General features: G+C 33.5%; 2 protein-coding genes and 1 pseudogene across 2 annotated transcripts; 1 reads left to right on the forward strand and 2 right to left on the reverse strand.

The window, feature by feature from the left end:
• Positions 1-2,192: 2,192 nt before the first annotated feature.
• On the forward strand, positions 2,193-8,972 carry LOC123894174 (protein PAT1 homolog). The gene is made up of 5 exons (XM_045944092.1): positions 2,193-2,639; positions 3,155-3,294; positions 3,465-3,521; positions 5,172-5,235; positions 6,217-8,972. The coding sequence occupies exons 1-5, from the start codon at positions 2,549-2,551 to the stop codon at positions 8,349-8,351; spliced, it is 2,487 nt and encodes an 828-aa protein (XP_045800048.1). The 5' UTR covers positions 2,193-2,548; the 3' UTR covers positions 8,352-8,972.
• Positions 8,973-13,814: 4,842 nt separating this feature from the next.
• On the reverse strand, positions 13,815-15,819 carry LOC123897498 (annotated as a pseudogene).
• A 1,541-nt stretch (positions 15,820-17,360) lies between these two features.
• Positions 17,361-23,182, reverse strand: LOC123897496 (BTB/POZ domain-containing protein At1g04390). Its single transcript, XM_045948166.1, has 8 exons — positions 22,752-23,182; positions 22,525-22,663; positions 21,279-21,780; positions 21,048-21,181; positions 20,519-20,967; positions 19,198-20,334; positions 18,609-18,761; positions 17,361-18,175 (listed from the first exon to the last, which is right to left on the reverse strand). The coding sequence occupies exons 1-8, from the start codon at positions 22,871-22,873 to the stop codon at positions 17,731-17,733; spliced, it is 3,081 nt and encodes a 1,026-aa protein (XP_045804122.1). The 5' UTR covers positions 22,874-23,182; the 3' UTR covers positions 17,361-17,730.
• Between the last annotated feature and the right edge of the window lie 449 nt (positions 23,183-23,631).

Raw genomic sequence — 23,631 nt, forward strand, 5'->3', positions numbered from 1 at the left:
GAAACAGCTTTAAAAGCAAATAGAAGTTGTACTATCCAATTCCTTATTTTTTAGCAGATCAAACACACCCTGGATCCCCCCCTCCCCCTCTCTCTTAATTATAAAATTATTTTGTGATGGGGAGAGAGAGTGAGACGATAGAGACCAATGGTGTTAGAAGCAATGTTTAAAAACTAGATCGGACCGAATTCGATTCAATCGAGAGTTAGACCTAGCATTGGTCTGAAGAAAAAAAAACCCAAAAAAATATTGAAAATCGATGGTGTATCGGTCCTAGTTTTACTTTTACCAGACCGTCTGATTCATCTTTACACCTTATATCTTTTTTTGACCAATAAAATTAAATTCTCACCATCTCGTTTCTTGAGAGTTCATATATGAGAATGAACTACAAAAATAAATAAAAAGTCTCAAAATGCATAAATGAAGAACGAAGAGAATATGAAATGTTGGTTTTGTGAGAAAAACAAAATGCACAAAATACAACTTTAAATCTCTCGCTAGTCATGTTTCTACATCATCACTATCACTATAGTCCATATATGCATGTTCCTTTCTCTCCCTCAATTGTTTTGTTCCTCAAGGTGCCTTGTCCACTATCGTTTATCTTCCTTCTTTCTTACTCCACCATTTTACACCACAAATCTTCCTTCTTCCACGCCTTCAGCGCCATGCCGTCATCATTCGCATTATTTGCATGCCATGGACTGCATAACTTAGTCGAAATTAAAAGGTTTGCATGCTATTGATGTTGAATAGTTGATAGTTAAAGGATCTTCACCGTAGAGCTTAATTGAAATTTGAAGGCTCCTATAACACTATTGAGGTAGAATTTGTTGGATGGAGGCTCATTGTTGTTATAGTTAGGTTATGGTGGAGTTGGTTTTACATGTTTTGGGGTTATTTTGTGGGATTTGAATCACTCTTTCATTTATGCTCTATAATATATCTTTCTCCAAACTGAAAGTTAGGAGAGACATGTAGAGGATAAATGAAGGTGAGAGATCTAATTTCTTATGTTTTTTGTTGTTCAATGAATTTTTATTTTTTAACTTATCACACAATGACGAAGAAAAGCAAAAATAAGTCTCATGAATCATGGTTATAACATGACTATATTTACAAATTTATTTAAGATTAAGTATGTTTTCAATCCATACAGAATTATGAGTTTCAAGTTTAGTCTCTACTAAATTATAATGGGAATTTTAGTCTTCCGTAATATTGTAACTTGTATGAATAATTCGTATCTTTAAAACCTTTTATAAAAACCAGATATTTTTCAGAATAGTCCATATAAAATGGAAATAGAGACTATATATATCTGAATAGGTTTATTTAAAAGATTAAAATTGAAAACTCGTGATTTTGTAAATACAAAATATATATTTAATTGTTTAGAGAATATAAAGTTGTTTGGGAGGAGGAAAGAAATTGATGTTACTCAGTGAAATCCGGTTATAAGTTAGCTATGCGGTATATTATACGCAGTGACAGATATCATGTTGTGGGTCCCTGAAATGGTATATCGAAAGCTCAACCCTCGCACAAAGCACGCCATTTACTTTGGGGTTTATGTGGAGGATGTCTCTCGACTCGCTATCGGTTGTCACAAAGATGAGTAGAGTGTACTCTCAACTGTCCAGTGTGTGATGAGGAGATTGAGGATGACCTTCATGTGTTCTTTAACCGTACAGTAGGCATGCCTTTGATGCTTGGAACGGTTAGTACACAGTTCATAAACTACAACGTAACAATGTGAGTATGGCTACAAAACCAGGCCAGGTACGGTGGGAAAAACCATCCCCAGACTGGGTAAAATGCAACGTTGATGTCGCTTTTGCTACTGGCTCTGGGAAGACCTCACTGAGATTGTGTTTTCGTGATAGTAATGGTTGGTATGACACAATGACAACAGACTGTGATGTAAACTATAGAGGGGGAAGCATGAACTTTATTTTTAGCTATGCAAGAAGTTAGAAATAGGTCTATTTAGCTAAATAAATAGACCTATAACATACTATCGAAACCCCTCCCACTCTTTGTAAACAAAAAAATAGAGTATTAATCCAAAAAAAAAAAAAGTATTCTTAGTAAAAAAAAATGCAGTACTCAAAATTTAATAAAATAAAAAATTTGGGTAAACTCACAAAAACTTTAATTTTTTAATACAAAAATAAAATACAACAAACATCACATTCCTATCCGAAAAATGAAAAAAATGTTAATCATCGTTTGATTAATTTTTAAAATTCACCAACACATAATTTATTTATTTATTTATATCTAGATTTATCTATTCTATTCTACAGCAACAAATACAATAATCGACGAATCGTTTTAGGGTTCTTCATAAATACCTCTTCCCTTTTCCCCCGATCCAAATCCCTCAATTATTAACTCACAAATCTTCAATTTTTTCTTCAATTTTTCACTCTCAACAAAAAAATATCATCAAATAAACACTGTTTCATTTTCCTTCAATCGTTTTCGTTTTTTTCTTTCAATTTTTTGAATCGTTTTTCTCTTCCCGGGGTTTTGCATTTTTATGGTCGATATGGATGGATTTGGTGGTGGGGATGATGTTCGAGGAATTTCTAACAAACTAGATCAATTTGGGGATATTCCTATTCCTAAAGGTTTACTTCTTTTGATTTTTTAGGTTCAACTGTTTTCATTTTTGATTTTTTGGTGTTTAATTTTAATTTTGTGTTTTTATGATTCATATTGTTTATTTAGATCTGGTTTGTTTTATATAGTGATTTAGTTTTAGCATAATCATCAGTTATAGTTTATAGTTTTGTAGAATTTTGTTAAAATTTGAAAATTTTATTGTTGATTTTTACTTATGAATTTAATTTTTTATTTTTATCTTTGATTTTGTGATATTTTTGGCTGTTCTAGTTGATTACAATAGTGTTTCATTTGTTGGGTCAGTATAGTTTTTCTACATAATAGTGTATTGATTTGAATTAACTTGTTTTTTTTTTTTTTTTTTTTAGTGTAAGACTTGTTGTTGCACTTCAAATGATATTAATTTATGTTTTACTTTGCTATTTATATCATTGGAATTTGTATTTTTTTATTCAATGTGAATTAGTTTTAAGAGATTGGTGCTAGGGTTTTGACTGAAGCTTTTTCTTTATTCTTGCAGAAGGTGAAGTTTTTGATGCGACACAATATGCATTTTTCGGTCAAGATGCTTGTGTAGAAGAAGTTGAGTTGGGAGGGTTAGAAGATGATGACTGTTTGCCTGAGTCTAATGAGGAGGAGTTCCTTCTTAATAGAGAAGAGGTTAATTTTCATTTTTCTTGCCACAATTGCTTATTCTTTTATTTTTAATTGTTTTGGCGCACAATTTTTTGAAATGTAAACATGTTATTCACTTTCTACCACCATTTGAATATTAGGAGTACAATGCTAGAAGTTTGTGTCGACTAATTCTTTTATTATTTAACTTGAAGGTTGAGGATGTAAAATCTCTTTCTGATATTGATGATCTCAGCACCGATTTTTGGAAGGTAAGGCTACTAAATTATGGTTTTTCATGCTCTTGAATGTTTGGACTTATAATTGGGCATGTGACCGAGTATTGTGATGATGACAACATCTTAATTTGCACGCATTAGTTTAACAGTTAATAAATTACGTATTTAAAATATATATATATATATTTATAAAATAAAATGATATGTTTCTGCAAATTTAATGATTTTGTCATGTAATTATGCATTCCATGTGTTAAGATGCGGTGAAGAAGAGTTGAGAATGAATTTCCAGTTATTGATATCAAATGCAGTCAAATGGAGGTCAATAACATCCCATTCTTCATATGGAGTATCCAAATCTGAGTTGTGTTGATATAGATTTTCAATGTCCAGATCATCCCTATCCATAAGATCCATAATCCGCTCAATTGAATGGAGTATCGTTAAGATTTAGCTCAATAGTTCTTATGTCACTCTGTTTTTGGTCAATTTGAATCACCATGACAAACACATCATTCATTGAATCCCATTACATATGATTATATCGAATGTATTGGGATTTTAGACTTGTGGGGCGCCTTAATTTCAAAGGATTCTTGGCAGTGTTGTCAAATGGTGGCCATAGGCAGTGGTATAGTGTAGCAGATTTTGATGAGTCCACCATGAAAACCGTGATGATATCCTAGTTTCGCCATTGGGGCAACATCAGCGTTATTACAGTTTTGTCCATAGCGGTAATAGCATTGAAAACGGATTTAGTTTTTTCTTTTCTTTTCAAATAATAAAACTGAAGAGGCATCATGTGAGTTTCACGTGACCAACTTTTACAATAGAAAACTAGACAGTTAAACTATTATTACTCTTATAATCAACCTAAAATGTTAACTTCTCTATATGTAAGCTGTGCTTTGCTTCCATCGCCTTTAAACACACGTCCTCCATATCCAGCAAGGACGATAATCCACTCAATTCACTTTATTTTTATAGATGCAGCATGTGAGCTACACATGAGCTACTTTTATTCCTCAATTCATTGTTCATTTTTCTTTTTAAAAAAATTATGCAGCTTTTTATTTGTACGTAGCATACCTTTTACATAACTGATTTCTTTAAACCGTTATGTGGCTTACACTATTTGCTCGCAAATTTATCGTATTTTACATAGTGAATTTTCAACCCTCCACTATTTTCTTTGATCCGCTATTTATCAATGAATTTTGGTTTTGAAACTGCATTAATGGTGGTAGTTCCATCATTATTTATGAAAATATTTCGACAATCTCTTTCATAATTCCTTCTGTAATGGCAATACAAAAAAGAAAGTTGGAGGGAAAATCTAGTTCGAATTGAAGGTTATTTGATTGTTCCTTTGGCATTTCTGGCTTATTTCAATATTTGTCATCAACTAAACCTAAAAGTTGTCTCAAACACAGTAGCCAGTACTTTTATATTGCTTGCTCTCTGTGTGTGTCTCTCTCTCTCTCTCTCTCTCTCTATATATATATATATATATATATATATATATATATATATATATATATATATATATATATATATATATATATATATATATATATATATATATATATAGTCGTTGTTTTTATAATGATGCTTTTCTCGGTGAGTGTTTTCCCTATGTATATATACAAATATGTGGTTTAATATTTTCTCATTTGATTTCAGTTGAACAAGGTTGAAATTGGACCACAAAGCACAGCAATTATCAGTGAACGGGGATCAAGAGAAAGTGAGTATAACAAAATTAAACATTTCACCATTTTGCATTTTATCAAAACTAAATGTTGTTCACTTTCTGAATTTTATTTAATTATTTATTCAATATAATCTAGCAGTTTGTATTATGGATTAATGCTTTAGAAAGGGATAAATTTTCTGAATTACTTCATAAATATGGAAGATGGCATTGTGGCATATGGTGGAAGCGTGGCAGTTATAGTAAAAATAAAATTTATACACACATACACTCTCAAACTAATATAACAAAAAGCTGCAGAGAATAAATAGGAAAGCTAATGTTTTTGAGAACTTGAGATATGGAAGGAAAAAGATAATAAGAATGACAATTCGGAACGTGTAATGACCACAGGGATAAAAAGGTGACATCATAAGTGAGGAGATAAAATGGAATAGAACAAAAAATGGAAAAAGTGAAATGGAGATGATAAAGTAAGAGAAGAAAGTTAAAAAGAGGTCATTGGAGAGCAAATAGGAGAGGATGTAAAACAAATGTAGATAAGAGATTGTTCACTTTGAGAGGAAAGCTTGCTTGGAAATAGAGGTTGTTGGAGTAGGTATGTAATGAAAGAAGGGCATATAAAATTGCCAATGATAATAGGTGGAGAGAAGAGAGCAATGAAGAATGCAGCATAGGAGGCTCCTGCTAAAGGGATTGGTACAGCATTATAGGTTTTTTTATCCACAGGGATAATAATCCCTTCCGTAGAAAGCTGTTACACAGGGCAGAGTTTATGGCAGGTGAATGCAATTCCCACATGTCATGACTGCTGCCGTTTTATAACAATTGGTTGTTTACTTGTGTGTGTATAATCCATTTCTGAAGTTTGATGGATTAAGACGAGGTGTTGTTTTTTGTCTTAAAAGTTACTGTATTCACATTTTAGCTGCTCTATTCGAGCATTCATCCTTTATTACTGTTTGATATTTTTTTCTCACTTGACTGAATTATTTATTGTTTTATTATACTCAGATTCTACGGCTGAATGGACACGAAGGAATGATGATCTTAACTGGTTTGACCAGAATCCTTATGATAGTGAAGGTTCTCTGGATGGTAGAAGACTGTCATCACAGCCTTATTCTTCTCTTGCCCCTTTACAAGAATCAAATTCTTTGTATAGAACTTATTCATATCCTGAGCAGCCAAGGCCGCAACAACAACAACCCTACATCCAACATGGCTCAAGTGAATCAATTTCAAACTGGTTTGATCAGCCTTTTCGTGATTCTGGAACACAGGATGCCAAACGATGGTCATCACAGCCACATTCCTCCATTGCAAACGTAGAAGAATCGAAGTCCTTGTACAGTACTTCTCTATATCCTGAGAAACCACAGGAGCTTCTTCATTTTTCTAATGATTCTATTTTGGCACCAAATTCTTCATTTACTTCTTTTCCTCCACCCGGTGGTAGATCTCAGCAGGCTTCTCCAAGTCATAATACAGGTCCCTTAAACATTCCTTATCATGCTGTAGGAGCTCAGATGGCACTGTCTCCTCAAAACCGTTCTCATCTATCCAATTCTGCACTACAGTTGGGTGGATTAAACCATGGATCACCTGTTGGTGGAAACATGCGCCAATATCCTATGGGTTCCCCTCTTAATCAACGAATACCGAATCAATTGGTCAATCAGGCAGGCCTATATAATAATGGAGTTCATCCCAATATTTCTTCTGGTTTAGCCATGATCAACAAATATGATCAGATGCTTGGGATGATGGAACTGAGGGATCAGATGCCAAAATCTGCCCAAATGGGTAGACAGAATATCCGATTTTCTCCTCAGGGTTTTGATATGAGTAACCAAAAATTCAATAATGGATTTCCCCGATTTAGGTCTAAGTATATGTCGACTGAGGAACTTGAGAATATATTTAGATTGCAGCTTGCAGCGACCCATACTAATGATCCATATGTAGATGATTATTATAACCAAGGCTGTCGTGCAAAAAAAGATTCAAGTGATAGGCGTCACTTTTCACCAGCTCAAATAAGGGAAATCCCTCAGCGGGCTTCTTCTAATGAACCACATGCTTTTCTTCAGGTTGATGCTCTAGGGAGGGTTCCATTCTCATCAATTCGCAGGCCACGTCCTCTACTGGAAGTTGATCCACCTAACTCCTCACGTGCTGGTGATCCTGAGCAAAAGATTTCAGAAAAGCCCCTTGAACAGGAGCCAATGTTGGTATCAAGGGTCACAATTGAGGATGGTCTTTGTGTTCTTCTGGATGTAGATGATATTGACCGTTTCCTACAGTTTAATAAGCAGCTTCAAGATGGTGGAGATCATTTAAAACGTAAAAGGCAGGGTCTTTTGGAAGGTCTTTCAGCCACACTTCAGTTAGTTGATCCACTTGGAAGAAATGGACATACAGTTGAACTTGCTGCAAAAGATGATTTTGTTTTTCTCAGGATAGTTTCTCTACCCAAAGGTCGAAAACTACTTGCTAGGTACCTTCAACTACTTTTTCCAGGTGGGGATCTTATGCGGGTAGTCTGCATGGCCATTTGTCGTCATTTAAGATTCTTATTTGGCAGTCTTCCCTCTGATCCAACTGCATCAGAAACTGTAATTAACCTTGCTAAGGTGGTTTCAAATTGCATCTGTGAGATGGATCTTGTTGCACTTAGTGTTTGCCTTGCTTCAGTTGTTTGTTCTTCTGAGCCACCGCCTCTGCGTCCCCTTGGAAGCGCTGCTGGAGATGGGACTTCCCTTATTTTAGTATCAGTGCTTCAGAGGGCTACTCAACTTTTAACTGATCCTCATGCGGCTAGCAACTATACCATTAGAAATCGTTCTCTTTGGCAAGCTTCATTTGATGAATTCTTTGCTCTTCTCGCCAAGTATTGTTTCAGTAAATATGATAGCATCGTGCAAGCATTCCTTGCTCAAGGGGCATCAAATATGGCGGTCATTGGGCCTGATTTTGCTAGAGCTATTAGCAGTGAGATACCAGTTGATCTCTTGCGTGCAAGTCTACCTCACACTGATGATCGCCAGAAAAAAATATTACTCGACTTTGCTCAGCGCTCTGTAGTTGGATATAATAGTAATTCTGGTGGTAATGGTCACCAAGTAAACTCACAGTCCAGTCAGTGATGAGATAATTAGATAACGAGAGGCATTCATCTATGGGTCTGTTTACAAATTAGAATGACAGTAAATTTCACAACAGCCTTATGTTTCTGGTTACTTTGGAGCAGTTTTATGTGGAAGTATCAGGTGCATCTACCTTGAAATTTTTTAGCACCTTCATATCTTTTTACTTGTTAATGCCATGTAGCTTTGTGAGAAACTTGCAATCAGGCCCATTGTGTATTATGATAGACTTGGCTTGATCTGTTCCTCTTGTCTTTTATTTTCTTTTGACAGCGGGAGCATTTTGTTACTCAGTTTGTTGTTTCTAGGGAACTTTAGTGGGTAGAATGTCTAGGGTTAGGTTTAAGCTTAATCCTAATGTTCCTTTACTATTATCATACAGGCATGGGATTGATTTTGTCTATTATTCCTCAATATTTACCTTAATAGGTTTCACTTTCACATGTCCAAATTGATGTAGCATTGTGGGGTAGGCCAATTTAACCATCGGACAAGGTGGTATTGGCATGCCTAATAATAAGTTATGTCAACCTTGTTTCCTGGTGTTATGGTTTTAGTTTCGTTTCGTCTGGTCGTCTCTTGACACTATTCAATTGCTATACACGGTTTAGTTTTGTACCATTTCTTGTTCTCAGTCTATTTGACTATTAATCGGTATATCTTTCTTGTCTCTGCTTTAGTTTTTCATAGATTTCATCTCATGTTAAACAGAAAATGTGGCAGTTTGATAATGCATTTGCTAGGTATATTTAAGCAATGTAGGGAATTTTGATATCATTGGAAATAATGCAAATGTTGTTTTGGAGATGCTATGATTAGTAATAGTACATGATCCTATTGTTAATTTATTGAATGGCGAGTTTATTTTATATCTTGTAAACCAATAGATTAAATTGGCTTGGATTGATTTAGTTATTTGATTTAGAGATTAATTTTAATGCGCGCTGTCATTGTAAAACTATACACTGTCAAGTTGAATAATTACAAATCTTCAGTTGTATGACTTTTAAGGTAGACAAGATTAAAGTTAAATACTTGTAATGATCGTTATGATTGGCGGTGTATGTCAATTAAATCCAGTTGATTTATATTATTTTGGTACATTCGATTGCATATTCTCGATGGAAATTTGAGAGGAAATATTTTGAATATTTGTAGATGTATATTTTTCTTATTCCTTGATGTTTGATGCATCCAAGAGTAAAATAAGAGATTAGAAAGAATAATTTATAGTTGTATTGTTTTTTATTAGTCAAATATATTATGGGGTGTTTAAGTTTTGCGTTTGTAACAATTAGGTCATTTAAGTTTTTTAGGTGACAAATAAGTCATTTAAATTTTTAATTTGTTGCATTGTTACCCTTTCAGTTATTTTCTGTTTACAAAACACTTACATGAATGTTAATTTTAGTGTTAACTCTGATGAATTTGAGGTTCAATCATTTTACTGTTCAAAAAAATAAAAATAAAAATTTAAGGTTCAATCTGATATGAACCATGGGGCTTAGACAATTGAGGCCGACTGAAAGGGAGGGTAACCGGAAGAAGAGTAACATTGCAATAATATAGAAACTTAAATGATCAATTTATTAGCTAAAAAATTTAAAGGATCTATTTGTAAATGACGTAACTGTTATAAACGGAAAATTTTACTTAGATGTATTTGACTCTTTTTTTTTTTTTTTTAATTTAAATTGTTTCTGAAACTAAGCAAATCCAGAGGGCAAGAATTTGAACAAAAATTGAAATTTTCATCCCTCGCTTGTTTGCAAAGGCAACTTTTTGTTTCAAATATAAGTTATCTAAAATATCAATATAATTTTTTATCCATTAAATATCTTATAAGAGAGTTATTCAATATTTTAAACTTTAGTATTTATCTTTCGGAAATCATACACACTTTATAATAAACAATCTATTTTTTATTGCATTTGTAATTCTTTTTATTGCAGCTGCTATTTTGAAAATTGAATATAGACAAACCGTTACTTCACTCGGTCAATGGGGATAAACCACTGCATCTCACTTTTTTTTTATGCTACTTAGTATGTGTTTGGTTCTGTGGTGGATAGAATTGATTTTGATAGAATTGAGTTTGACATAATTGAGTTTGATTAAAAGTGAGTTGAACATAATTGATTTATGTTTGGTTACATTAATGTAGAAGTGATTCTCAAAATTTGATGTTGTTTGGACAATTTGAACCAAAATTGCTTTTGTATGTATAATTACCATATTGGGTTTTAATATGTATATTTTCATAAAACATAAAACTAAATTACTAATAGTTAAATATTTAATTATAATCAGACCCTTATAAATAATAAGTAGAGACATATCTTCGTAAGTATAGCTCAATTGAAAAGGGACATTGCAAGGACGAGAGTTCGAATCATGATACTCCTACTAATTCACCTTAAAAGGTAAAATTCTAGCCACAAGACAAATTGATAAAAAAAAAATAAAATAAAGACATCGAAGCGGTCCACAAAAATTACATATTGTACAAAATTATGCAACACTTATTTTTGGCGTTCCGTATATATACGGCGCCCTATTATATATTTAATTTTATACCGATCTCTGTTCGTCTTGTGCAGAGATCTCATTAATAAATTTTTTTTTGACGAACTCATTAATAATATATTTTTCGTTAAAAAAGAATTATACAAAACTTATTTTTCTTTTGACAATAATTATGCAACACTTATTAATCCACAAATATTACGTAAAAAAAAATTAATAATGCACTAATAGTCATACTAATTATTGTAAAAAAGTACTCATTTATTCAAGCTATATATAACACATCAAAGGTCAACAAATACTTTAGGAGAAATAAGCAATATGCATTGAAGATATTGAGGATAATTACGGAATAAAGGAAATATAGATGTCCCACACACCAATAAATTTATTGGAATCGATTGTAAATGACGCAGAAGCTCCATATTCCAGCTTCACTTAGAATCACGTTTTGAGCTATAGAATTGCTTTAAATTTTGCAAACCAAACAACTTTATAAATGAGTAAAATCACGTTAAGCCCGTAGACGCACGTTTGATGTGTTCAAAAGCTCATCCAAACAAGCACTTAGACTTGAATCAACCTGTTCGATCTCCAAGGCGAGTGCTGGTTCTTTGACCAGTGCTTCCTACGCCTTTTCTCGTGGGTCAGTCAATTGCTCTTGGTTTTGGCAGGCACTCTAAGAGAGAGGAGGGGAGGGGATACTGTAAATCCACTCCACCGAAGGCTATTCAGCTATATCTTGCCCGTTTGTTTTACTTTATTTTTCCTTGTTTTTTGGGATAAGGCCAAGTCTCTTTTGTACATATTTTCCCCCCCTCTTTTTTATATATTATTATAAATTATAGGTAGACAATGAGAATTTCTAGATATGTCAATTTAGATGCGCTTAGTTTATTTATAAAAAACTAGCAGCCAAACAGGGCGCGTTCTGCGCCTGTTTGTGTCTATTATGGAAATTTATATAAAAAATAAAATATTATGGTTGGTAATAAAAAAAATTTGCTGCTAAAGACGAATAAAAAATCTAGCGGCCAGACAGGACATGCCTTATATTATGGTGAATCTGAATTTGTTAATAAATTTTTTTTGCAGCTAAAAAAAAAATCAAGGGTATAGTTGGTCTTATGAAAAGTCCACTTAGTGATTGACAGAAAAACAATTCCCAAAATTTTAAAGAAAATAAAGGAGAACGATCGATAAGTATTATCTCTGGAACAAAAAAATAAAGTATTATCTTAGTAGAAATATTCAAAAATAGTTTTTTTATTTTTTAGTTTAGTGATTAGATTCACACATTTTAAGTGTAAAATAGTGAAAAATCCGAAGTTCGATTTCAGTCTTAGGGTCCCTTTGACCCTCCTTTTTTTCTACTTTTTTCCTCTCCTTAAAAGCAGTAAAGAGGTAAAAAATTGTGTTTGACCAAACTTCACCTTATTTTCTAATTCTTTACTTTATTTTTCTAATTCTTTTAAGGAGAAATATGGTCAAATACAATTTTTTACTTATCCATTTCTTTGAAGGAGAAGCAGAAAAATAGAAAATAAGTAGGGCCAAACGGGACCTTATAATATGTTAGTGATAGCTATTAACTGAATTACACTTACGAAACAATAATAATTTCCAAAATTTTAAAGAAAATGAAGGAGAACAATCAATAAGCATTATCTTTGGACAAAAAAAAAACCTTTATCTTGTAAAAGTATCGGTAATAGTTTTTGAGTTTAAAGATGGTAAGCAGTCAGTGTAATGAAAGTTTACACATATATCCAATGAGAAATCACCACTCTTTCATGTCATATAAGTAGTTTTAAAATAACCATACATGAGTGAGGTGATGTGACAGAAAGATAAAATATTATTGGTTGTTTGTGTATCATTCTTTAACTTTGTCTGCTTATATCCTTTAATCTCATAGTTTTTTGTGTAAAATATATTTTTGGTCTCCATTATAAGTATCTCAAATTTCGTTTTTAGTCCCTATAAAATTTTTCAACAACTTTTGGTTCCTAAAATATTTCCTATAAAATTTAGTCAACTTGTGCATATCATTGAAATTTTTAATTTTTTTTTTCGCGGACATGTTTATTACATTATAGGAATCTCTCTTGCAAAAGTTTAATTTTTTTAACAAAAGATAAATTAAATATGATTTTTTAAAGTTTTTTGCACATAAAAATTCTTAAATAATTCATCTTATATTAAAAAATTATAAATTTTTATGGGAGATGTTCTTATAATATTAGAAACATGAATTGAAAACCCATTCAAAAATATGAACATACACAAGAGTTTGATTAAAAGTAGGATCAAAAGTTGTGATAGAAAATATTTGAGGGACTAAAAATTGTTGAAATTTTTTATAGGAATTAAAAACAAAATTGAAGATATTTTTTGGGACCAAACATTTTATTTAACCCTAATTTTTTTTAAGGGGCTTAGTAATTGCACATTTTAAGTGTAAAAAAAAAAGAAAATCCAAAGTTTGATTTTCAACACTATAATAATGTTATTAATAACTACTAAGTGAATTATACTCATGTATGATTTGGCCTAACTTTTTTTTTCTTCTTTTTCTATAGAAGGAAGAAGCTATGCCAAACAACAATTTTTAAAAGTTCTAGTAAGAAAAAAAACAGCTTTTATATTTTAAGAAAAATTATAATATATTATCAAACATATCTTTTAACCCTATTTATAATAATAAAAAAAGCCTTTTAATTTTTTTTTTATAAAAAAAGTAAGATTTACCAAACAACTTTAATTTTAGTTTTAAAGCTATTATTTTTAGCTTTATGATTAAAATAGTTTCTACACCTAAAAAGGCTAGATCAAACAGTACCTTACTAATTAAATTGGCTTATCTTGAAAAAGAAATTTTTGAAAATAATTGCAAGTTTTGTCAAATTGTTAGTCAACGAAAAAAAAAGAAATATGGATAATAATGAAGTAGTGGCATCTAATCAAAGTTATACACGATTCAACTAAGATGACTTTTTTTGGTTACATGAAGAGAAAAGGAAAAAGAAACAACCAACAACACCGGGAGAGACTACTCCATGGTGAAAATATCATGCAGAACATGATCAGTACCAGGCTTATATTTTCTCAACCAACTCATCCAAAAAGTTATTGATTTTAACACTCTATTACTTTTGTCTCCAACAACAAAATTGTGAACTCTATTTCCCACTTGAAGCCAAATACATCCTGGGGTATTTGTAATTCCCCTCTCTTTCATCAACATTCTGATTTTTGAAGTTTCACCCCATAATTTGGCTGTAACAAGAATGTTGAATAAAGTAACATAATATCCTGGGACTTTTGGCAGAATCTCAAATAGTTTTTTCGCTGAAATTTTCGCAAACTTCACATTCTTATAAACCCTACAGCCACTAAGGAGTGTTCCCCAAGAACAAGCATTTGGTTCCATAGGCATTCTCTGAATAAACTCATGATTCGTCGATGTGACCAGCATGGCTATCACACATGAATAGTGTTTAACATCAGGTTCAACAAGATGATCCCTACTCATTGAATTGAATATCTGGACTCCTTCCTCTTTCAGCCCTGAATGGCTACAACCAGATAGGACACAAGTAAAAGTAACATAATTGGGCTTGACCCTTGATAGTAGCATCTTCTCCAAGAGAAAAGTGATTCTTTTCCATAGCCGTGCATCACATTTGCAAAGCTCATTGTGCTCCAAGTAACAACATCTTTTATAGGCATCATACTGAAGACATTCCTTGAAACACTCAAATCACCGCATTTGTCATGCATATCTACTAGAGCTGTTGTGCTTGTCAAGTCCCCAACTTTTCAATGGCTGAAGACATATCATCTTAAAGAGAACAAGCTTTTAAGATACTAATTGTAATTTCATCAAGCTTAAATCCCATACTTTGCATCTTCCTATTCATATCCATTGCCTCCTCTGTTCACCTATTCTCCACGCATCCACCAATAACAACATTCCACGTGGATTTATCTGCTCTGACTCCACCTCTGCTCATCTGAGAAAAGAGGGGAAGGACCTTTCTCGTATTCTCTGTTTGTGAAGTGTGCAGTTAAAACTCCATTCCAAGACACAATCTCGATGAGGCATCAAATCAAATATTGCTTGAGCTTCTCTTATGCATAGACATTTTGCATACAAGCTCACAAGGGCATTGCAAACAAACACATTTTCTACCATCTCATGTCTCACTGCAAATCCATGAATTGCCTTACCTGATTTCAAATCTTTCAATTTTGAGCACGCAGGCAAGATAGTAGACACAGTCACAAGATTTGGTTTCACCCCATTCCGTCTCATTTTTCGAAAAACAGTCAGACCCTTCTGGGGAAATCCACATTTGACATAGCATGAGACCAACGAGGTCCCAGTAACCACATCTCTGTTTGTGAAGTTTGCCGTTAAAACACCATTCCAAGACACAGCTTCTCGATGAGGCATCAAATCAAATACTGCTTGAGCTTCTCTTACACAGACATTTTGAATACAAGGTCACAAGGGCATTGCAAACAAACACATTTTTTACCATCCCTTGTCTCACTGCAAATCCATGAATTGCTTTACCCGATTTCAAATCTTTCAGTTCTGAGAACGCAGGCAAGATGCTAGACACAGTCGCCGGATCCGGTTTCATCCCCTTCCAACCCATTTCGCGAATAACGGTCAGACCCTTCAGGGGAAATCCACAATTAACATAGCACGAGGAACACGAGTTCCAAGTAACCACATCTTAACAACCAAATCATCAAAAACACATCTCACACCCTCAATGTATTTACATTTACCATAGGCGTGAATTAATGCATTGCCAAGGAAAACATCAGATATCACCCGCACCAAGTTGCATCATCATGAACTTCTTTGGCTCGCAAGGCATCACCAGAAACAGCACAAACCTTGACATCATCCCTGAACACAGGTTTGTGGGGTTTGATCCCACAGGCCTGCAACAAAGCATAGATCTTTATAATAGTCTCATTTGGAAGTCCATGAGTGGTTAAAGTTGAAATCATGGTTGAACAAGTTGTGGGGTCTGGTTGAGAAATATTATCTCAGTGGGTGGACGTGATAGAACTCTGGGGCCACAATTTTGATGCAATCAGCGGCCGCAACAACTGCTATTGCTGGCAGAGGCTCGCAGGTCAAAAGCATCTCACCAAACCCTACAACTGACCGCTATGCTATTTTGCTATAGCGGCACTATTGACAACATAGTGATAAATTAAAATATACAGAACATAGCATATCAATTATTTGGGGCATTTATTCTGAGTTTTGGTTCCATCGAATGAGGCAAACAATTACGAGTTACCATATCTTGACAAAACTCTTCACATTGGAGCCAGTTCAAATTGATTGGATCTTCTCTTAATTCCAAATCAACGAATATAATCAAAATTCAAAACCTTAAAAAAGCTTAAGGTCAAAACTCTAAATTGATCGAGTACTATTAACTAATAGGATAACAACTGAATGGTCAAAAGACAAAGGACTTACACAGACCAGAGAAGAATTAAGCTCATTTTCACATAGACATAATTTAGATCCATCATTAACTTGAACACATCAAGGATTCCCTTAGAACCTCATTTCCCACTTGCACTAAGCATAAAATAACATCAAGTGTCTAGTTCTGAAAACTGCATGCTGAAGTTTTTGTTTCAAGCTCTTATTACCAATAATATCCAAGTTCTTATTATTTCTCTCATTATTTTATCTAAAAATTGTAACTTCCAATAGAGTAATATACTGTTAAAATGAAATAAAGAACCACATAATGTCTGAAGGCCAAGTTGGTATCCCCATATCTGATTTGGTATTATAAATAGGTTAGAAATTGTATCTAATATATTGCATTGCTAAATAAGAGATTTACATGCTTTCTGTTATTGAATTGAAGCCAACGATATTAAATATGAAGTCCATAAACTGTTATAAAAGGTTGTCCATGACAGGTGAAGACGATCTTACCAAAGAAATCAAATAAGTGGATTGACATCCTTTATGTGAGCAAAGGATCATCAATCTCATTATCATTGATATAACCTAAGAGACAATATCAGTCAATTTAGGTGTAAAATCTCTTATAAGGCAATAAAGGAAGAAAAAAAATCAATAGTTCGGGTGCCACATGACTAGACTGAATCTTATACCATATTTCAAGGTGACTACAGTACATGAACTGCAATTAAAGGTTTGGTATATAAACTTAAAACTGAAGAGTTTGTGATTGTCATCACATTATTGAGATCCACTTAATCAGTGCAAGTCGATTATTCAATAATTGTAATGTTACTTGTTTGGATATCGAGGCACACTTTCAATTACAACTAATTATGGGAACATTTGTGTTTTTCTGTTTGTGTATACTATGATTGCAGGATGGACATTGAGTGTTGGTCAGGGTGCTTGGCAAACCCATAACTTCATGTGAAACACAAGAAAAATATACTTCTAAGTACTAATAATCAACAAAGCATAAAAGTTTCACTTCAAAATAATATTTTCGTTCTATAATGATTTTTGAGTTTACAACCGTATCTATACATGAATCCAAAGCTTTTCGTGCAGCCTACCGACAGGACTTTGCAGAACTACAACATTAAAACTCCTAACTAACTGTAACAGTTACCTAACAAAAACTGTAACAGAGTCTAACAGCTCAAAGTAAGGGTTGCTTTGAAAAACTTCATATTCTAGGTCTACTAAATCTTAAAACTAAAATAATTTTGAAATGTCAGAAAAAGTAACATGACCAAAAAATGTTCAGCTCCTACAAAATTTTACAACACACCTGAATCTCCTGTACTGTAAATCGTCTTGAAGGGTATTACATCATGTAAAGCGTTTTTCACCTTCGTGGTTAAGTTCAATAGAAGCAGAATAAATGAAGTGAACTAGTGCATCATCAAATTCTTCAAGTTCACCTGAATCCCGTAATTGCCTATATGAAGGAGCCATGAGATTTGCGGCGATGTCAACCAACTTCCACAAGGAGAGCTTATAAGCCATTTTGATTATTTTAATGGACAACTGCTTAGAAGAGTCAAGACAAGACATAATCACATTCCAGCAGGCTTCCTGAATACTTTCCATAATCCAGAACTCACCAAGCCAACAAAGCTCCACATATGGTTGCAAATTGAATAGCTTTTCTTGATCATCCATGTTAAACCACAAACAACCAGAAGGGGGATTCGGCAGCTCATCAGAATAAAACCAATGTGCCAGTTTAGTCAATGCTTCCCAGCTAATATCAACCTTTATGACTTGTGAATGACTGCAAAAATAAATAACAAGGGAAACAGATAAGGGATGGACAGTTTCCATAAAAAATGGAGAAATTAAACACATTTAACATTTCATAAAGATGGACTTGGTTCCAGGTAGCTTTCAACCAATTCTTAGATTAAGTTTGGAAATCAAGACTCAAGAACATGCACCAATGAGTTTCCAAACAAATACTTCATCAAATCAAGCTTGTAAAGAGAAGATTTGAATCTTGGGCCTTAATCACAATTTAACCACAACAGGTTACATAGACGTTGATTAAGATAAGATATAAACAAACATGCACGTTTGTCTTTTGACAATGTTCTTCAATTTTCATGAGTTCCAGCTTTTAATTTGAACATCTAGGTGTCCTCTTCATCACTTGTGTATCAGGAAAACTGTAAACTACATAAACTAACAATTTTTTAAATCATAATCACCTTTCTTGCATTCCTGATCGAAACAAACCCTGTAAATAGTCACAGCCAGACTGCAATATGACTTTGTGAACATGCAAATGTGGTACTGGATGAGAACAGATATTACATGCCCATCCAACAGGCTCATTCAATTTAGCTTCCATTATGACATCTCTGAAAACAGAAATTAACAAAATCAGAATTTCTCTCCCAAACTACTTAAGCAAATGTTTGCAAAATCACTGGTAACATTTTTCATTGCGTAAAAACCTTCTACTTTCCCAAAACGACAAGTCAATAAATTCCTAATCAATAAGGAAGCTCCAATCAATAAGGATTTAACTAACAGTTGTTTTACTATAAGCTGGATAATACAATGGAAAACAGCAAATCACAGCAAAAGTTTCCAAGTTTTATAGTCCTTTACTCCTTTCAGAAAAGTAACTCTCATTTGAAAAATACGGAATGAACCTAGTAAAATATCAAAGTCAAGGAAGCTACTCAAGTATATGAAATGAAATAAATATGGATCAACAAGAAAACACAAAGTCCACAATCACATGCAGCCTCTAGATATCTAGAAGAAATCTGGTCAAGAAGAAAACCGTACGAAAAATAACTTCCAGCTGAATCAAGAGATGAAGTAAGAGTAAAGCCGGGGAAAGGTATGCCCCACTTTGGAGATTGTCTGCAAAGCATTTGCAAGAGAGGCTGTAGATTGCAACGCTTAGCAAGAATTTTGAGCTTCTTCACAGTTTCTTCTTCTGCTGCATGCAAGCGCCCCAGATATACATATTCCAACAATAACAACAATGCTTCATAATCAACGTGGGAAGAATAGCGAACTTCTCGCATGGTCTCTCCAACAAAATTATTTGTTATTTGTTTAGAACTCTTACTACCAGATAACATTTTAGAAGGTAGAATTGATGGACATCGAACAGCAAGAATAACACCATGAACACCCACAGAATCCCCATTTGCTACAATGAGTCGCAAATCTGCATATTCTTCCTTATTAAAAGCCATCCCAATCCTTTTGGAATATTCATTTGGGAAACCGTAAAATCCAAAATAACTTAGAATATAAGAAACATACCATTTCACTCCAGGACTGAAAGAGGTGTTACTACAGATCTCATGAAGTTTGTTAACTAGCTGAGTTTTAATGTTTGTCACCTCTCTAGTAAATTGCTGAGGGTTGTCTAGTAAAAGGCCACACTGATGAAGAAATTCAGCTAATCCCCACAGACCATAAAATAAGAGAACATTGGAACCTTCCCAGTCTCCTTTACAAATCCAGCAACAAGACCTTTTATGGAATACAGTATGCAAATGAGGAGCAACTTCAGGCCTTTCTACATGAATATCATTACTTAAGCATCGTTGCACGAGACGAACAACAGCCTGTATCCCTCTGCTTTCTATGATACATCTTTGATACTGTGGTAAACTTGAAAAACAAGTTAACCCAATTAAGTTGATAACAAGTTGAAGTTTATCAAATGAACTATAGCTTTTCAGGGATGATATATAATCTAGGGTATGTAGTGAGTTTTTCAAGCACGGATCTCCTTTGACCTTCAGTATATCAGATAATACAAATCTAGCATGTGAGGAAATATAATTACATGGAGAATATATCATCATTAGAACAGTCCTTGATACTGGTTCACTTTGAAAATTATCATCAAAATCATTTAGACATATCCGGCACCATTTTTGAATTACATCCACAAAAGTGAAGCTGTAGAAAAAGGAGAAATTTGCACAACATCAATGCTATGACGGTGTAATAAATGTTCAGCTATGAAATTTTAGAATATAATCAGAGTGGTAGTAAGAAACTATGCCATAGAATACATCATAATACCGATGTATACACACATTTGAAGTCGTAGAAAAATGATAATGGAAGAAATACAACTTACCATGCACACAGAATTAGTAAGTTGATGTGGAGTTCACTCTCCTGTGTATTACCATAAGGGTTTGAATTTTCTCCACAATGAATTGTAAGCCACCCAAGAATGTCCCACACATAACTCCTCAGAGCAACATGATAATTGACTTTCAGTCCCTCCTTCACCATGGATATTTGTTTTTCCAATGACAAGACAAATTCAGACGATTGGTCATGAATATTTTCAATCAGAAGATTAAGGAGGACTTTATCAATTCCTTGTTTCCAAAACTTGATATGATGATCGCCAGCCCAACGAGTAATTAGAGCCAACTTGCATGCTTCCACTAATACAGAACCATAATTGTTCTCAATTTTTTTGGAACACGGCCCTGTCTCTCTCATCCCACATATTATGGCATCAACAAGAGCTTCACCACACAAATCCATCACTTTTAAACAATTTTCTTGGGATCTCTAAGTAGATAAAATAAAAGTAATGTTGGTTAGTACAAAGCTATATATATGCAATGTTTATCATATAAAACAACTCTTACCAATAGACATTGAGCAAGTCGAAACCCCTCTATTCGAACATCATGAGGGTTTGATTTTCCCATCGCCTGCACAATCATTTGTAGAAACACTTTTCCATCCTCTATAAGTTTTTGCGCTACCGAATCACATAAAGCTAGTAACAAAAATGATATATTAGTTGGTTTAAATAATTGACAAAATATGTGGAAGATAACAAGAGGGGGGATGGTAAGAGATGGATATTTTAATACCTAAAGATGTGTACAGCTTTAGAAGAACAAGTTTAATAGAACTATCTGTCTTTGTATGCATGTTTGCTAAAACTTTCATAAGTTCAACATCATTACAAACAGGGAACCTAGATGAAGGCCACCTTAACAGAATTGTGCTTAAAAGTGAAGCCATCTCGACAAAATATTCGATTTTCTTCGCACTGCAGTCTTTTATATTTCGAACTATGCAAATGGAAATCTCTGTTTCTTTCAATGCTTCAATAACTGCCTTCTCGCTTGTAGCACTCAGACCCGAGATAATCGAATTCAAAGCAGTAGCACAGGGTATTGCAACTTCTACTTGATGTGAAGATAGCAAGGATGATAGACAATAGACAAGATCCAACATACGCAATTGTAATAGTGAACTAGGTAAAACGCTAACTAACTTCACTGCCACATTTGATGCCATGCTTAACAAGGGCTCATTTTTGCATTGAAGAATCCATAACAATGCTCCCAAAATATCAGCAGCAGATTCCTGATGAATTAAAACAATGAAGTAAAACACATATTCCAATGCCATTAAATCTGACAAAAAGGTCAATTCATCTATATAAGTCCCTTCCCCCCCCCCCCCCCGCTCTCTCTCTCTCTCTCTCTCTCTCTCTCTCTCTCTCTCTCTCCTCTCTCTATATGTAAATGTGTGTGATTGCTTATATACTCCCACTTTTTTTTTTAAAATCAGTTTGTTAACAGGTTACACTATTAGTAGGAAAGTTGACAAATTCAAAATTGTATGTAACTTACTAACATACTCTTTTTTTGTTAACTTTGTTAGAGGTACGAAGTATCCACAACAGTTAAGCAATGGCTAATCTCCGCCAGGGTCAAACCCCTCCCAATAAGGTTTTCTCCAGAGCAAGAGTGATTGGCCGAACCCCTGACCACTTGATTAAGTTGTCCGAGTCCCTTACTACTCGAACCAATCACATCTAAAAGTGAAGTGGGAGTATATATTAATGGCGTGACAACTTAAATAGCAGGTTACATATTTAAAATTCCAACAATAAATTTATAAAATTATACCAGTACAGAACTTCTTCATTTCATAAAAGAAAAAAAAAATGTCATTACTATGATTTTAGTGTATTAAGTCCAAGTAATAATTTGTTAAATTTATATCCTTCATACACTAAAAAACTACACACACCTCGAAATTTAGGTTCTATGCAATAATGTTTATAAATTGGAAAGAAAAAAAAGCTGCAAAAATAAAATGTACCTTAACAATGGTATGACGTGTGGCACGTGCATCAGAAGATATAGAATGAAGAAAAGCAGTAATTGATCGAAGTACATTTTTCTGCACTTCAATGTTAACGCACTGCCATTTCCATTGATTTGTCTTGTCATCAAAATATCTGTGAAAATTTTAGAAATTAACAAAAAAAAAATCAATAGATAGTTTGTGGAAATCTGAAAGAGAAAAGTATAATCGAAAAGCGATACCTGGTGCCAAGGTTTAAGGCGTGGAGAAGACGGCGGTGGAGGGTGAGGATGTGCGAACTCAAGCTCCGATCGTTTTCTTTCTCTCTTGCTGATGATTTCGTCGTCGTCGTCGTATGAATCATGATGATTTCGTTGTTGTGGAGGAGAAGCTAAGTTGAACAAGTTTTGAACACCGCCACAACACAATAATCGCTTATACGAAGTAGTAATTCAAAATAATCCAAACTCAAAAAACGGTGATTGATGATTGTCGCGTATTGACTCTACTCCTCCGGTTAAATTTGGGTTTGGAAATTGTGATGATGCAAGTGCATCAACCATCATAGTAATCTCATGTCATTTTTAACAAACGGTCAATTTTTTTTATCATGGAATAAAGGCTCAAATGATCAATTCATTCGTGTAAATTTGCAAGTTTTTGGTTGGTTTTCATTCCTGTATTTTTTGTTGGTTTTAAAATAGTTCCTTCTAAATTCTTTTGGTTTTAGTCTCTAAGACTACATACAATGGTTTCAACACAAAAAAATATTCAACACCCACTTTTTCACTCCACATCATTTTCTCTTTCTTTCACCTAATCATTCAACACACATTCAACTTTTACCCTCTCCAATGGTTTTTATATTCAACACCATACCCCACCACTTTCTCTACCCCACCACTTTCTATTTCATATTCTTATTTAAATTTTAATTTTTGTTTTTATGATTAAATAACATTATAATTATCGATTAAAATTAAATTAAAATAATACACTTAACAAAATGTATTTAAATATTTTTTTTATTTTCTTAATTTAAAATGCAATACATCACACAAAATTAGGTTGAAATTTGGTGTTAAACCAAAATTAGGTGTGTTTTGAGGATGTTGATTGAAA

Source organism: Trifolium pratense, linkage group LG7, assembly GCF_020283565.1.
Source record: "Trifolium pratense cultivar HEN17-A07 linkage group LG7, ARS_RC_1.1, whole genome shotgun sequence".
NCBI lineage: Eukaryota > Viridiplantae > Streptophyta > Magnoliopsida > Fabales > Fabaceae > Trifolium > Trifolium pratense.